The following is a 14,869-nucleotide window of genomic DNA, read 5'->3' as shown; positions in this document are numbered from 1 at the left end:
TATTCATTCGAGTATTTTTTTTTTTTATAAAAAATTAATGACCAATTTATTAAGGTGAATAAATAATAGTTATTTATCATAAATTTATTAAAAATATTCATAATATTAAATAATAAAAATTATATATTTATTAATTTTAATATAAATTTATCATATTGAAACTCAATTTTAAGAACTACAATTAAAAAATTAAAACAATAAAACATAAAAATTTTAGAAAATAATGTTATTTTAAATTTTTTATAAAAATAAATAATTAATTCAATAAATTTAATTAAAAATGATTATTAAATAATTAAATTGATGACTATACAATAAATCAATGGATATATCTGTTTATATGAATAATAGGTGAGCGTTTTATGAACACAAATTTTATAATAAAAATATATAAAGTGATAATAATTAATATATATGTAAAAAGGTCTTATTTTTATAATTTAAAAACGTTGATAATCGTAACGAAAGGGGTAATTAAGAACTGCCCTCGATCCCATTTAATCTGCGTAACCAAAAATGGCGGCTGTTTGTTTGAGCCGGTTTATGGTGCAAGTTCATAACTTGTCACTTCCAAGAATCTGATCCATTTTCGCACACAAAAAGTATCCCTGTTGACTTGTCTATATAAGCCTTTGCAACCAAACTAAATTTCATCATCCAAACCACTTCGAATCGCTTTGTTCTCACAATAAGAACATCAACATGGGAGCCAAATTTTCGAGTTTTGATTATGTTGGAAAATTACCAAAACCGACATCGTCCCTTATCCTCTCTTTCCATTCCACTGCCAAATGGAAGTCTCACTTTGAAGCTTCCAAAGAAACACACAAGCTGGTATGTTCATGTATAAGCTTTAACTTCCCAAACACTGCCATTGTTTATCATCAACCGCTAAACCTTTTTTTCTGTGTTAAAGATGGTGATTGACTTCACGGCTTCATGGTGTGGACCCTGCAAATACATGGACCCTATTATTGAAGACTTTGCTGCCAAATATATAGAGGTTGAGTTTATTAAGATTGACGTCGATGAGTTGATGGTATGAATATAAATCCCTCTCATAAAATCATAATATGAAAAAATTTGAGTGCATTATTATAATTTTTTAATTAAATTTAAAATTTTTCTTTTATAACTCATGCAATTGTAACTGGAATTTAAGTGGAGTCTTTAGTTATACATGTAATTTGTTTACTTAACAGGAAATTTTGACAATAATTTAGAAATAAATGAAAACAGGGGGTGACTCAAGAATTCCAGGTGCAAGCAATGCCAACATTCATATTGATTAAGAAAGGAAAAGTTGTTGACAAAGTGGTAGGAGCAAGAAAGGAGGATTTGCAGAAACTGATTGAGAAACACAGGAAATGAATATGTACTGTGATTTCTCTATTCTCATCTTGCGGTGCTGCAATCAAATCCCCATCATCCTGCAGTGTATATGCTAGCTAGTGCTAAGCAAAATAAGACCACCGTTAATGTCCTGTGGCCATGTTTGCAAGAGCATCACGCTGTATTATGTAAAGAGAAACTATATTTATACAATAATTTATATAAATAAGAGAAAATAAAAAAAATATAAGATAAGATAAATAATGCAATTATTTAAAAAATGTGTATAAATTATTATATAATTTTATTATATGTCTATGATATCTGTTATGTAACTCATCCAGATCCAAATAATTTTTCCTATATTTTTTAAAATGTTTCTGCCTGAAGGATAGAAATTAGTTACATGTCACCGATTCTTATCCTTTTCCATATTCTTCTAATTGAAATATGACACATCGTTGAAAAGTAACAGTTTCTTTTCTAATTGTTTAGTATCTTTTTCCCGAGATGTAAATTGTTGGATGGAGAGAGAATACGAAAAAGACAGGAATGGGGCAAATTTGATCCGTACTTTACCTATTGATACAATGGGTGTCGCATAAACAATTGTTTCAATTTCAAAAACGCACATATATATACCTACACATATGTATAAAATAAAATAATTTTTATTTTATTAAAATTATTATATTTTTTTATTGATTAATTTTTTTAAGAATTTTTTTAAAAATTTAAAAATAGAAATAAAAAAATTCATATGGCAGTTTTAATAAAAAAGAACTTTAATAAATATATAAGTGCTGATAGTTAAATTAGATGGAAATAGTTCATCTTATTAAACTAATAATTGTTCAAGTAACCGTTTGGGTAAAATTGTTATAGTTGAAGACTGATCAAATTCGTTAAAATTGAATAAGAATTAGTGTAAAAATTGGATTAAACTAGTCATCTAAATAAAAATGTTTTATTGTCTTTTTTATTAATTTTAAAAAATATTATTTAACTTAAAGACATACAATTACAAATTTTTACGTTAATTTAAAATTTCAACTAATTTAATTTTATATTAATTTATTATTTAATATAATATATAATGTTAAAAATATATATTTGATCATTATCTGTTTGATCTCAATTTAATCATGATTGAATCAGTGAACTATAAATTAGTAATTTTTTTTATTGATTTAGTTGAAAATCTGATTTTAAAAAGTATTAGTTATGTGATTTGAGTCTTTTTCATGATCAATTAGTACATTATAGTTAATTTGTGACATGCAAGCTCTTATAAAGTTTATACGAGTGCAAAAGGTCATACCCAGCTATCGCTAAAATAATATTGCCATTGCTTTATGCTTTTTAGTTATGACAAGTCACGGTAATTTAACTTTGTTAAAAATAAAAGTTAATAAAATGTAATTTTCACTTTTATCTCACGATTTATATGTCACAAATCAAAGTTGTTGTATGCATGAAATGAAAATTGCTTAAATTACATAGGATATATAACATGTTATTTATCCTATTTATGTCACATTTTTTGATTCTGTAGTTGATAAATTATTTTTTTTTAATAGGTAAAACAAATATTATTAGAAAGAGTTCAAGGAGAACTCAAAACTCATATAAATAAAAAAAAATTCTTTACTCAAAGAAATAAAAAGCAAATATATAGTTATACAAAGTTAAGACAGATGCAATTTCGTGGGTTTAAATACCAATCAGCTAACATAATAACTTCTCCTTTACTAACAAGTGATAGCCATTTTCAGGACCTCAGAATAATAAAATTTAGGACCTCCCTCTCATCCAAAACACCATTGGAAAACACAATTCTATTTCTATGTAACTATAAAGACCACACTGTACTTACCCAAACAATTAATAAGCATATCCCTTCTCTTTTACTATAACCAACACCAACCCAAGAAAACAAGTGAGTTGATAAATCTGAAGGCAAAGTCAGTGAGAATCCAAGCCAACGCGCAGTAAAGTACCAGATTTGAGATGAAACTGGACACGTTAAAAATAAATGAGTTGGAAGTTCCTCCAAACCATGACAGAAACAACAAGTTATATCATCAATTTGAACTCCACGATCAATCAGCAAACCTTTACAAGGAAGTGCATTCAACAACAATTGCTAAGAAAATACCAAACACTTAAGAGGGACCTTCCCTCTCCATAACCTTTGCAAGCCATCTGTCGTACACTGATCTACACTATTAGGAACACCAAAAAGTTCAAATAGCCATGAATACGCAGATTGCACTGAATAACAACCTGAAGAATCTGCCCTCCATACCTATTTATCTTCTTGTAGTAACTTAATAGAAACTCCTTTCACAAGCTCCAACAAAAGATTAAAGCTTAAGATCTCATGTTGAAAGAGTCATCTTCGACAACTAACATCCTAAACCCACTTAGTGCCATCATGAAAACCGTTCTCCAATACACATGATTCAGCATTCCTCGCCACTGCAAACAATCGCAAAAATGTTTCACACAATTGCACTCTGCCTACCCACTTATCTCTCCAAAAAAGTGTGTGTAAACTTGCACTCACACTCTTATTAAACTTCTCATCCAGCCATGAATTTCCTTAATAAATAACCTCTAGCAAATTACGCCACCACAAAGAATATCTGTTGTGAAATGGAAAATGCTGAATAGAAGAAGCTAATCTTCCATATCTAGATTCCAATACCTGCACCCACAATAAACTAGAATAATTAACACCTCGCCACAACCATTTACCAAGAAGCGCCCAGTTAAATCACTGCACATTCCTAATGCTCAAGCCACCATTCTTCCACGATCTACAAAACGTTTCCCATTTCACCCAGGGGATTTTAGATCTATCCTTAACACCCTTCCATAAAAAATTCCGTTGAATAGTGACAATCTCCTTTATCACCGACTTTGGCACCTTAAAAAAGGATAACGAATGCAATGACATAGAATTAAGAACAACATTAATCAAAGTCACCCTGCTTTCAATCGATAAATACCTATGCTTCCAAAATGCTAACCTCTTTTTAAGAGCCTCTAGCACACCCTTCCATGCACTAGGCTTTCTCGGGTTAATACCTAATTGTAACCTAAGATACTTTAATAGGAAACTACCAATCTTACAATGTAGGAACTCCGCAGCCAAGTTTTCAAAGTTATCACCAGTGTTAATCTCCAATATACAAGATTTATGAAAGTTAATTTTTACACTTGACATTAATTCAAAGCTACACAATATTGTTTTCAAAGTCTACAAATTCTGCACCGAAACCTCTCCCATAATCAATGTGTCATTCGCAAACTGCAGCAAAGAAATATCTGGTCCCCCTACCCCAATCTTCACACTAGAGAATAACCCACTAGCCACTGCCTTCCGCATAAGAACTCCTAACCCTTCCGCTGCCACAAGAAAAGAAAAGGGGCAAGAGGATCTCCTATTTTAGGCTCCGCTCAATATGAACCTCCAATGTAGGATAACCATTAATCAAAGCTGATAGACTACCCCCACACACACAAGCTTCCATTCAACTAACCCATTTTTCTAAAAATCCAAAGCTACGTAGCATAAACAAAAGATATCTCCACTCTATCAAATCATAAGCCTTCTCATAATCAAGCTTTAACATAAAACACCTCTTGTTATACCTCCACACATAATCAACTGCTTCATTAGCCACAAGCACACTATCTAATATGTTCCTTCTCGAGATAAAGGCTGATTGTTCTTCTGAAATTATTGAATTCAAAACCCCTGTCAACCTATTTGCCAAAAGCTTGGAAACAATCTTATAAAAATAACCTAATAATGAGATAGGCTGAAAATCAGATATTTGTTGTGGGCAAGACACTTTTGGCACAAGTGCTACAAAGTAAGATAACAAAGACCTAGGTAGTTTCCCATATTTACAAAATTCAGTAAGCATACCCATCACTTCTTCCTTGATCACTCCCCAAAACCTCTTAAGGAACACAAAATTGAAACCATCAGGCCCCGGACTTTTATCCCCCTCACACTCCAAAATCATCCTTCCCACTTCCTCCTTCGAAAAAGCATTAACAAGCCCTTCATTCTGTAGAACAGAGACTCTCGGTAAATTATTAACATCAACAGTAGGTCGAAGACAACCTCTACTACTAAAATGAGCCGCAAAATAGGACACTACACCTGCTTTAATCTCATCCACCTTTTCGACACATTTCTCCCAAATTTGAAGTGCATGTATATTATTTCATCGCCGCTTCCTATTAACACACAAATGAAAGAACTTTGTATTTAAATCATCCTCCTTTCCCCATCTCACCCGAGCTTTTTGGGCTATGAGACTCTCTCTATTATTCCTAGCCTTCCAAATATCACCCACCAATATCTGTTGACACTCCTTCTCCACATCAGAAAGTTCCATCACAGAATTATGTGATAAATAATTATGTGACAACGATAAATACAGTACTCTCATAATAATCAAATATACATCATCAATTACTACTTTTAACTTCAATGAACTAGGAATTTATTTATTTTTATTATTGTTTGCATAAGTATTTGATGGCTGAGTTTTCTAATTAATAAGATGTCGGAGGGGTAGTCAAAATGTCAAATTTAATTCAAGTCTTCAAAGTGGATTATGGAGGGACAATTTCTTTCGCCTTAGTCCGTACCATACCTATGTATATTCAAATTAACAGAGACATTTTATTTCATACCCTGACAGCACAATTGGTGGGTGATTCTTTGGGATTAATGAATTAAATAATATTTTTTTTAAAATAATTACTAAAATAAAATAAAATTAAAACTTATTCCTTGTTTGGGACAAAAGTTTGCCACGTAAACAGGTATTTTGTATATAAACTAGACAAAATTATTATTTTTTATTTTAAATTTAATAATTTCATCTAAAAGAGGAACGAAATACTTCACATGTTGACACGTGTCACTAAATTCTTATAAAAGAGAGACGAAACAATCAACACATGTCAAAATATCAGTAATTCGTATCAATTCAGGACGAAAGCATAGGATAACGACACGTGTTTGCATCTCAATAATTTCATCCACATATAAACGAAAGGTATTATTATTTCACCCACATTTAAGACGAAACTCTTTTTGCCCACTGGTCAACTACCTACTGCATCATGCTTTCGTATGGAGGGTGATATGTCTTCAAATCAAAATGAATAGCTTTTGATTGAGTAGAAATTGAGGAAGGAGAAGACGCAGCCATAGAGCAGCGAATTGGAAGCTTCAAGCTTGGGGGGTTTTGGAAGGTGACAGAGGTGAGAAGAAAGGGATGTTGCAATCGCAAAAGGAGCCATCCGCAACACTCTATATGAAAAAGAAGAAAGAACACATGTTATCAATGCATGCATATTATATAGCAAAGACCAAAGAAACACCTAACCATCTAACGTTATCCTTACCAGACTCGGCTATTTCAAACTAGCTAATCAAGGAATGCTATAGGAAACCTTAATATCCATTCAAACCAAAAGCATGCATTTCATCAACCAACTAGTAGGCATGAAAATTTTATTACTAACATTAAGCATTAGGTCATTCTAATTTTAGACAAAGAGAGTATACAACACCAATTTACTATAACCTGCAACCTACAAAGCAACAAAACTCAGAAAACACAGTCCCTATGATCAACAATTTCCCATTTCAACCTAAAAATAAATCATGTTCAGGGTCAAACATTTCCATATTAAGCTAAATAGTTAAATACCCTTAATACAAAATTGCAAAGAATAAAAGAAAAAAAATATCAATTATTGAATCGGAGCTCAGAGGAATAATACACAACGGTAAAAAACGAGTGAAGCTCAGATCCGCAAGGTTAAGAGAGAGAGGTATGGGTGCGAATGGCGTTACGATAAGGTGGAATCAGGATCTTCTCCCGTAACATGACTCTCATGTTTCGTGTTTTTTTTTTTTTCGCTTAAGCAAATTATTTTTTGCTTAAGCAAAAAAAAAAAAAAATAGCGGCACATGAGAGTCATGTTCGTGCCACAAAATGAAAGGATCCCGATCCGATAAGGTGTGGTATGTAGTGGGGAGTTGACCAGCGGGTAAAAAGAAGTTTTGTCTCATATGTGGGCGAAATAATAACACAATTCGCTAGTCTTTCGACGAAATTATTAAGATGCAAATACGTGTTGAGATCCTATGCTTTCGTCTTGAATTGATCCGAATTACTAATATTTTGACATGTGTCAATTGTTTCGTCTTTCTTTTATATGAATTCAGTGACACGTGTTAACATATGGAGTATTTCGTCCCTCCTTTAGACAAAATGATTAAATTTAAAATAAAAAATAATAATTTTGTCTGATTTATATACAAATTATCTGCTTAAGTAACATACTTTTACCCAGACAAGGAATAATTTTAATTTTATTTTATTTTGATAATTATTTTTTAAAAAAGTATTATTTAATTCATTAAGCCGATTCTTTTGTTAGGCCAAGTTGCAACGATTAAAAGATTTGGGACTGACGAGGATCCTCTCATGTTCAAAATTATACGAACATGACGGTCATGTTCGGTTTTGAACATGAGGGGATCCTGATCCATTTGGGACCATACTTTCTTTTGTACTTGTTTTCTTATATATATGTTTTTGTCTTCCTCTTATAGTGAATCTTCTTTGACAGCCGGAAACTAAGATCGATATTATTAGGAAAATGTTTATAAGAAACAAAAAAAGACAACCAAAACTTTTTTTTTTTTTTTTTGGCTAATCAAAACTTATTTTCTTTAGAGAATAAAATTACTGCTATGAAATGGGAACGATGATACGATGCCCCTTTTAGCTGAATCTAATCGTATAACAGCTCACCGGTTTGGTTTAGCAAAAATAGGCATTCGAGTAATTAATATGAGTTGTTTATAATTCTACTTATTATTATTTATAATATTTGTATGAGCTGTTTATAATTTTTTTAACCTAATATAAATAGTATAATTTTAGTAAGTTTTTCACTCTGTTAATAGAAAATAATATATTCTTAATAAGTAAAAATTGAGTTTAGCCAGATAATGAAAATTCTGATAAGTTTCTAAATAAAAAAAAAATAGTCATGGTTCCAATACATTAAATTTACTCGTCTTCTAGAAAAAGAGAAAATGTCAAGACATCGTCAAAGAAATACGATGCAATTTGATTGAAGAAGATCATTGTTCACATTCTGTTGTGTTTTTTTTTTTTTATCTCATCAAATTCTATAGATTTAGATATATATTCCTCAAACCCTTTTATTCTTCTAGTAAAATGACATAATATATATTTATTTATATAGAATTCTATAGGAATTAAAAAAAATTCCTAAAATTGATACATATAAAAATTACTTAAAAATTGATACATATATTTAAAGGACAAAATTTTGAATGATTTTAATTTTTAAAACATTTTTTAATACATATTAATGACATGTAAACATAGTTTAGTCATATGCTGCAGGGACAATCATACTAGCAACCGGGAATGGGGAAGAACTGAAATTGTTTTCCTTTTTCTGGAAATAAAAAAAGAACGAATGAAAAGAACTAAAAAAGGAAAAAGAAAAACACAAGGGGATTAAACAAGTGGAGAAACAGAAAGCACTAAAAAAAGAAACTTAGATTGTACGCAAAGGAAGAAGCCACGATAAGGTGGAACAAGTTTTGTCTTCCTCGATCTTATGGAACTCTTGCACCCATTTTCAACTCGGAATCACGATTTTAATATTTTTGACAAAATTATACTCAAAATTACACATCAAGTATGAACATTGACCAGTATATTTTTTCCTACAACTAATGTATGTCAAAGTCAGAGAAGTAACTTAAAAGAAACAAAACTTTTTCAGAATGATCAAATTATTTATTTTTCATTATATATATAAATTAATTTTTACTTTTTCTCTTTTTGTTTCTTAAAACGGAGTGAAGAGAAAGCAACGGTTTTTTTTTTTTTTTTGCCAATTGGACTAATACGTGAGATATTAATTTATTGATGTATGATAATGCACTTTAGTAAAAATCCCTGTCAATTATACACTTTTCCTATGCATAAATTTTGAGGTCAAATTCAAGACCATGTGTTTAAAAGATTTGAACCCCTTCCTACTCGAATAAACACGTTAGTAATCAGTAGTTTGCAATTACATATGAATTAAATATTTAACTTGCATATGAGAAAGATTTTTTAAATTTAATTTATTACAAATATCTAACATTTATTTAAATAATTAGATTAATCTTAAATGATTTTATAATTAAAATATTTAAAATAAAATTAACCTTTTAAATGAAAAATAAATTTTTAATCATATAATATATAATAGATATATTCATACTAGAAGTTATCATTCGTTTCTATTTTATTTATATGTATACCTCAAAATATTTATTTACATCAGAATAATAGAAATAAGATTAATTTTAATTTATATTGAAATGTTTCATATTCTTGAAGTGAGTTAATCACTTACTAAGTTAATTTTGTAAAAAAAAAAAAAAAAAAAAAACAATTAATCCCATCCTCCGCGAATGTGGGGTGGACTCCTGAATGACAGCAAGGTAGTAGTCATATTAGATGATTTGCTAATCAAGCACATGTACTCACTAGTTATTACTTATTAGGTTGGACGGCTACAACTTGCAAATTTAATTTAAAATTTATTTTATAAAATTGATTTTAATTAAAATCAAAGTGCTATTTAAATGTTATTTCAAAAGTTTATAATAAAATTTAATGTAAAATCTTCACATTCTGTAACCAAAAACAACAAAAAATCTTCACATTCAACGAAAAAATTACATTTTTCCCATCTACTCCTATGTGCTTTTAAAAGAAATTTTGATTTCATAACTAAAAGGATTATTTTAATTAAAACAACCGAACACCAACTTTTCCAGTAAAATCGTTGACTGTCAATTTCCCATTCGGAGGTTTTGCATTGTTTCTGAAAATCAATGAAATACATAATATAAAAAACTAATGTTATGATATTTTACAAAATCAGATATTAAAGTAAAAAATCATAAAATTTAAGGTTAAAATATGGCATTCATTTATATCATATATTAAAGAAAAGATTTGCTCTTGTTCGCCACAAGCGATAAAATCCAAAAACGTACGTTGGCTAATTTTTCATTCCAGTCATTGGGTTCAGTATTTATAAAATATTTCTCCATTTAGTCAATCATACGTATTACGTAATAGAAAATGATGTTCAGATGATTTTCTTGGAGGGTACAGACACACTTCAATTAAGAGTAAGACAGGAAAGAAAGAAAGAAAAATTGACAGATAAGATGAATAATTGGACATCAATTTGATTAATGATTTGATATAAAAAGGAAGAAAAAGAAAAAGACAAAGTAGATGTAAGTGTAGAATTTAAGGTATCTAAAAACCAAAATTGTTACCAAATACATGATTTTGTACTTTGGAAAGCTTATTATTGTACACAAGGTTATGTTTGAAAAGGAAAACCCCTTAAAACCAGAAATGGGAATTTGACACTGATGAAACGATACTTTCACGCTAACACACCTCAGGAAGAGAATGATGTTGGACAATCGACTGTTAGCAGGTTCTTTATGCCACTTAAAAGAATCTTATACGTTTCAAAAGAAATCATATATAGTTTTCCACCATCATCCAAAACAGTTAAGAACCTCTTTTCTTTTTCATACAGTACTCTTACAAGTCATTTTTGGTTTATAATTCCCAGTGGAAGGAACCATTAACCAACATGGGTTCCCACTTATTTGGAATTGCATATGCTGATAGATCATCACTGTCATATATCCTAAGTCCTTTCCATCCATTCCACTCCAAATGGAATGCTCACTTTGATGCCTTGAAAAAAACTAACAAGCTGGTACGTTTGAAAACTACATCTTTAATTTAGTATCATAATCTACTGGTAAAATTTTATTTTACTGAGATCATATTTCTTTGGCATAAATGGTGATTGATTTCACTGCTTCATGGTGTGGACCTTGCAAACTTCTGGACCCAGTTATTCAAGAGTTTGCGGCAAAATACACAGAAGTTGAGTTTGTCAAGATTGATGTGGATGAGTTAATCGTTTATCAATCATTCCCATTCATCTTAACTCATTTGCTCCTCTTTGAAAATTAATCAGATTTTTTTAATGTTTTAAAAAATACGTAATAAGAATTTATATATAATAATTTTTTATTAAACATAATAGAATTCAATGTTGTGATAATATTGAACATTATATTTTTTTAATAATTTTTTTTATTAAGTGTCTTTAAACACGTTAAAATAATTGTTTGCAAAAAAAAAAACTTTATATAAATTCTCTACAGTAACAATTGATTTCCTGACGTTAACAATTGATTTCTATTTACCATAAATAAATGAAAACAGGAAGTGTCTCAAGAATTCCATTTACAGACAATGCCAACTTTCATGCTGATTAAAAAAGGCAAAGTGGCTGATAATGTGGTGGGTGTAACAAAGGAGGAGCTACAAAGGTTGATTGAGCAACAGAAAATAAGTGTGATCATGCACTATAATAAAATCAGCAAGGCTCTTCAGCATAAGGGAACGAGGAAAGACCAACAAATCATAAGAAGATGAATAAGTTGATGCCAATATTTTAAACCAAAACCAAGTGTTATTGTTTAATGCTTACCATCACAAAGTAATATCTAGACTTATCTGTAATGTGTCGGTGCTGATTTTAAGCCATGAAAAAGGACATAAAAGGGCAGTGATGCAAATGAGCCTCCATATATATAATATACGCTAAAGGTCACATCCATTGGATTATTTAGTGATATATGACCCTGCTCTCATCAATATCAACCACTATCTTAATTATTAGCTAAACAATACCGTTCTCCTGAAAAACAAAAAGGAGAAAACATTTCAAAGTTTTTATAAAATAGAAGGAAAAAATAAATAGTCTCGATCAATGACCGTGCGCCATGTAGCAAAACTCATAAATTGTAATGAAATTTGTGCAAACAAAAAAAGTATTTTGTCGTGTGATTATTATCCTAGGCCATAGATACAGACACGGTGATTCTCAGCCACCTAATAGTTTTTCGATGAACATTATATATTATCAAGAAATATCTCCAGACAAGTCATTTTCATACCAAGGGTATGTCACAAATAAACAAGAAGCCTAAATTTAACTGAAACAAATCAATGCACAGATGACCATAATTGCTTTTCTTCTTTCACGCTTTCTCCTAGAAAAGCTGAGTAAAAATATTAACAATGTATTATAATATTTATTACACAAAATCCAAGACCCTATTTGCTGCTGAAATCGCTTATTTTCCAAAGCCACACCACACTGCAGACATGGTAGCGACATGCTTGGATTATTTGTATTATGCACAATTTTCGTAACTAAGACTAAATGTGTATTTAAATATTTACATTGTGAACTGACCTCTCATGTAAGTCAGTGTTAATTGAGAGAAAGGAAATGGACATAAGAGATTGAATTAGTTATGACTAATCAGTATTGCTCAGAATCTTTTTCAGCTCATGCTTCTGCTGTGTGGTAAGCCTTGATGGGAACATAACATCAAACTTGATTCTTAAGTTTCCTTTCTTACCAGGTTCCTTTGTAATGGGCATTCCTTCATTTGGGACCACCAACACATAGCCTGGTTTCACAATATCTGTCACATGAATTGTGAGGTCTCTTCCATCCAAGGTTGTCAAGTGGAGAGTTTTTCCCACAAGAGCCTCTACAAGCAAGATTTTCTGTGTGACTACCAAATCATTGCCATCCCTCTTGAAAAAAGCATGAGGTTTCTCATCCACCACAAAGATTAGATCCTCAGCAGTAGTAGTTCCTGCTGCTTGGTTGCCTTTTCCAGGAAATGTTATTTTTGTGCCCTTCCTCCAACCAGGTTTAATATCTATTTTCAAGACCTCTTCCAAAGTCTTCAACTGACTGCAATACACAAAGCAAGGGAAGTTTGTGAAGCCAAAAGCATATATTTCTACAAAGTTAAATCATTCTTTACTTCACTTCCTTACAACATTTTTTGAAAACTTCTTTTCCTCTGTTGTTTACATCGCCTACTTCTTTATTTACTCTTTCTATATTTTCTTGTTTGCCAAGTCCCCTAGTAAACAAACTTGAAATTCTAGTGTTTACAAAACTAACATATTTAATACAACTTACTAGTTAATGGCTTTTATTTTATTTTTATCATACAACTAAATAAACATGAGGAGAATCACCGCAAATCCCGAATACATAAATAATAATAATGATAAATGATCTCGTCTCTTTCCACATGTGGGCACTACACATGTATATGCATGTAATGTAACCATGCGAGCCTGCACTACCAGGCCTGGTCAATGAAACGCCAAAAGAGAAAACAGCCAAAACAGCAGTGCAATCGTCAAAAAAGAAAAATACGCTAATATTCCCCAAGGCCACAGGATCAAGTAAAATGCAAATTATCCACCAATTCACAAAATAATATGCAGTCAAATCTCTTGGAAACTGAACAGTGTAGTTTTTTTTTTCTACAAACTCTTCAAGAGTAGTGTAATACTAATCAATATCATCAAGTTTTGTTTTGATAGTTTCAGAATCATTAGAATTTCAATTAACATCCATAGCACACAGCCAACTACACAAACACAAATCTAAAGAAGCATGAAAACAAATCTACAAACAAACACATTCAAAAGCCCAGATTAAACCCCATCAAATTCTGCCAACAATGCATGGATTAAAAGGCAGATACAAAATACTAATTACCGAAATTCGTCAGTAACAGCCCTTGAGATCCTCAACTTCCTCTTGCAACCTTTGTAAAGTTCCTCAAGGGTACACACCAATTTGCTCTCCACCACTCGTTCTTTTTCACCATTGGAAATCCTAACACCCCCATCACTGTTTTCCTTGTTCACCTTAAGGGGATAGTGGCCATAGAAATCATAGATCTGGCGCTTCTTGGGGTCGCTAAGAACATCATAAGCCTCTGAAATCTGCTTGAACTTGGCCTCGGCTTCTTCTTTCTTAACACTATGTTGTTGTTGATGATTCTTATCTGGGTGCCATTTCATGGCCAACCTCTTATATGCCCTCTTCAGCTCCTCATCTGTGGCATTATGGTTCACTTTGAGGATCTTGTAGTAATCACCTGCACCCATCTTGTACCAAAATTCAGCTGAATTATGGGTAAAAAAGGTGCTTTTTTTATGGGATGAAGAAAAAATTGATTTTTGGTGTTTTATTGGGTTTGTGAAGAAAAAGAAAGGTTTGCGTTTGACTCAGTGTACGGGCTGCAAAAGGGCTTTGGGGGAGGGGGGGTAATCCAATAACACCGAGTCTAATAGTGCTAGGTGTGAAGGGAGAATGCACACGCGCAAAAGTAGCAGAAATCACGTTCTGTTTGGAGATAGCAGGGGAGAGAAACACTGAAACAGAGTGAGTGTTTGTGTGTGTGAGAAAGAGAGTTAAGCTTGTTGTTGGACACTTGGACGCTGATGGGTGTGATATAAAT

General features: G+C 31.3%; 3 protein-coding genes across 3 annotated transcripts; 2 read left to right on the top strand and 1 right to left on the bottom strand.

The window, feature by feature from the left end:
- Window positions 1-701: 701 nt before the first annotated feature.
- On the top strand, window positions 702-1,395 carry LOC113858128 (thioredoxin H1-like). The gene is made up of 3 exons (XM_027490612.1): window positions 702-834; window positions 917-1,039; window positions 1,240-1,395. Exons 1-3 carry the CDS (start codon window positions 703-705, stop codon window positions 1,369-1,371), a joined length of 387 nt encoding a protein of 128 aa, XP_027346413.1. The 5' UTR covers window position 702; the 3' UTR covers window positions 1,372-1,395.
- Window positions 1,396-11,312: 9,917 nt separating this feature from the next.
- LOC113859624 (thioredoxin H8-like) lies at window positions 11,313-11,957 on the top strand. The gene is made up of 2 exons (XM_027492347.1): window positions 11,313-11,435; window positions 11,745-11,957. The coding sequence occupies exons 1-2, from the start codon at window positions 11,313-11,315 to the stop codon at window positions 11,955-11,957; spliced, it is 336 nt and encodes a 111-aa protein (XP_027348148.1).
- A 661-nt stretch (window positions 11,958-12,618) lies between these two features.
- Window positions 12,619-14,869, bottom strand: LOC113858126 (dnaJ homolog subfamily B member 1-like). The gene is made up of 2 exons (XM_027490610.1): window positions 14,122-14,869; window positions 12,619-13,296 (listed from the first exon to the last, which is right to left on the bottom strand). The coding sequence occupies exons 1-2, from the start codon at window positions 14,514-14,516 to the stop codon at window positions 12,849-12,851; spliced, it is 843 nt and encodes a 280-aa protein (XP_027346411.1). The 5' UTR covers window positions 14,517-14,869; the 3' UTR covers window positions 12,619-12,848.

The sequence above is a fragment of the Abrus precatorius genome, unplaced genomic scaffold (genome assembly GCF_003935025.1).
Source record: "Abrus precatorius isolate BTA unplaced genomic scaffold, Abrus_2018 Scaffold2, whole genome shotgun sequence".
NCBI lineage: Eukaryota > Viridiplantae > Streptophyta > Magnoliopsida > Fabales > Fabaceae > Abrus > Abrus precatorius.
This window is presented reverse-complemented; position numbering and strand designations above follow the sequence as displayed.

Excerpts from the sequence above, each read along its gene's own strand:
- LOC113858128 (XM_027490612.1), top strand. The coding sequence starts at position 703 with ATGGGAGCCAAATTTTCGAGTTTTGATTATGTTGGAAAATTACCAAAA. Across the intron at positions 835-916 it reads CCAAAGAAACACACAAGCTG|ATGGTGATTGACTTCACGGC; the intron begins GTATGTTCATGT and ends TCTGTGTTAAAG. Across the intron at positions 1,040-1,239 it reads TTGACGTCGATGAGTTGATG|GGGGTGACTCAAGAATTCCA; the intron begins GTATGAATATAA and ends AAATGAAAACAG.
- LOC113858126 (XM_027490610.1), bottom strand. The coding sequence starts at position 14,516 with ATGGGTGCAGGTGATTACTACAAGATCCTCAAAGTGAACCATAATGCC. Across the intron at positions 13,297-14,121 it reads GCTGTTACTGACGAATTTCG|TCAGTTGAAGACTTTGGAAG; the intron begins GTAATTAGTATT and ends TGTGTATTGCAG.
- LOC113859624 (XM_027492347.1), top strand. The coding sequence starts at position 11,313 with ATGGTGATTGATTTCACTGCTTCATGGTGTGGACCTTGCAAACTTCTG. Across the intron at positions 11,436-11,744 it reads TTGATGTGGATGAGTTAATC|GAAGTGTCTCAAGAATTCCA; the intron begins GTTTATCAATCA and ends AAATGAAAACAG.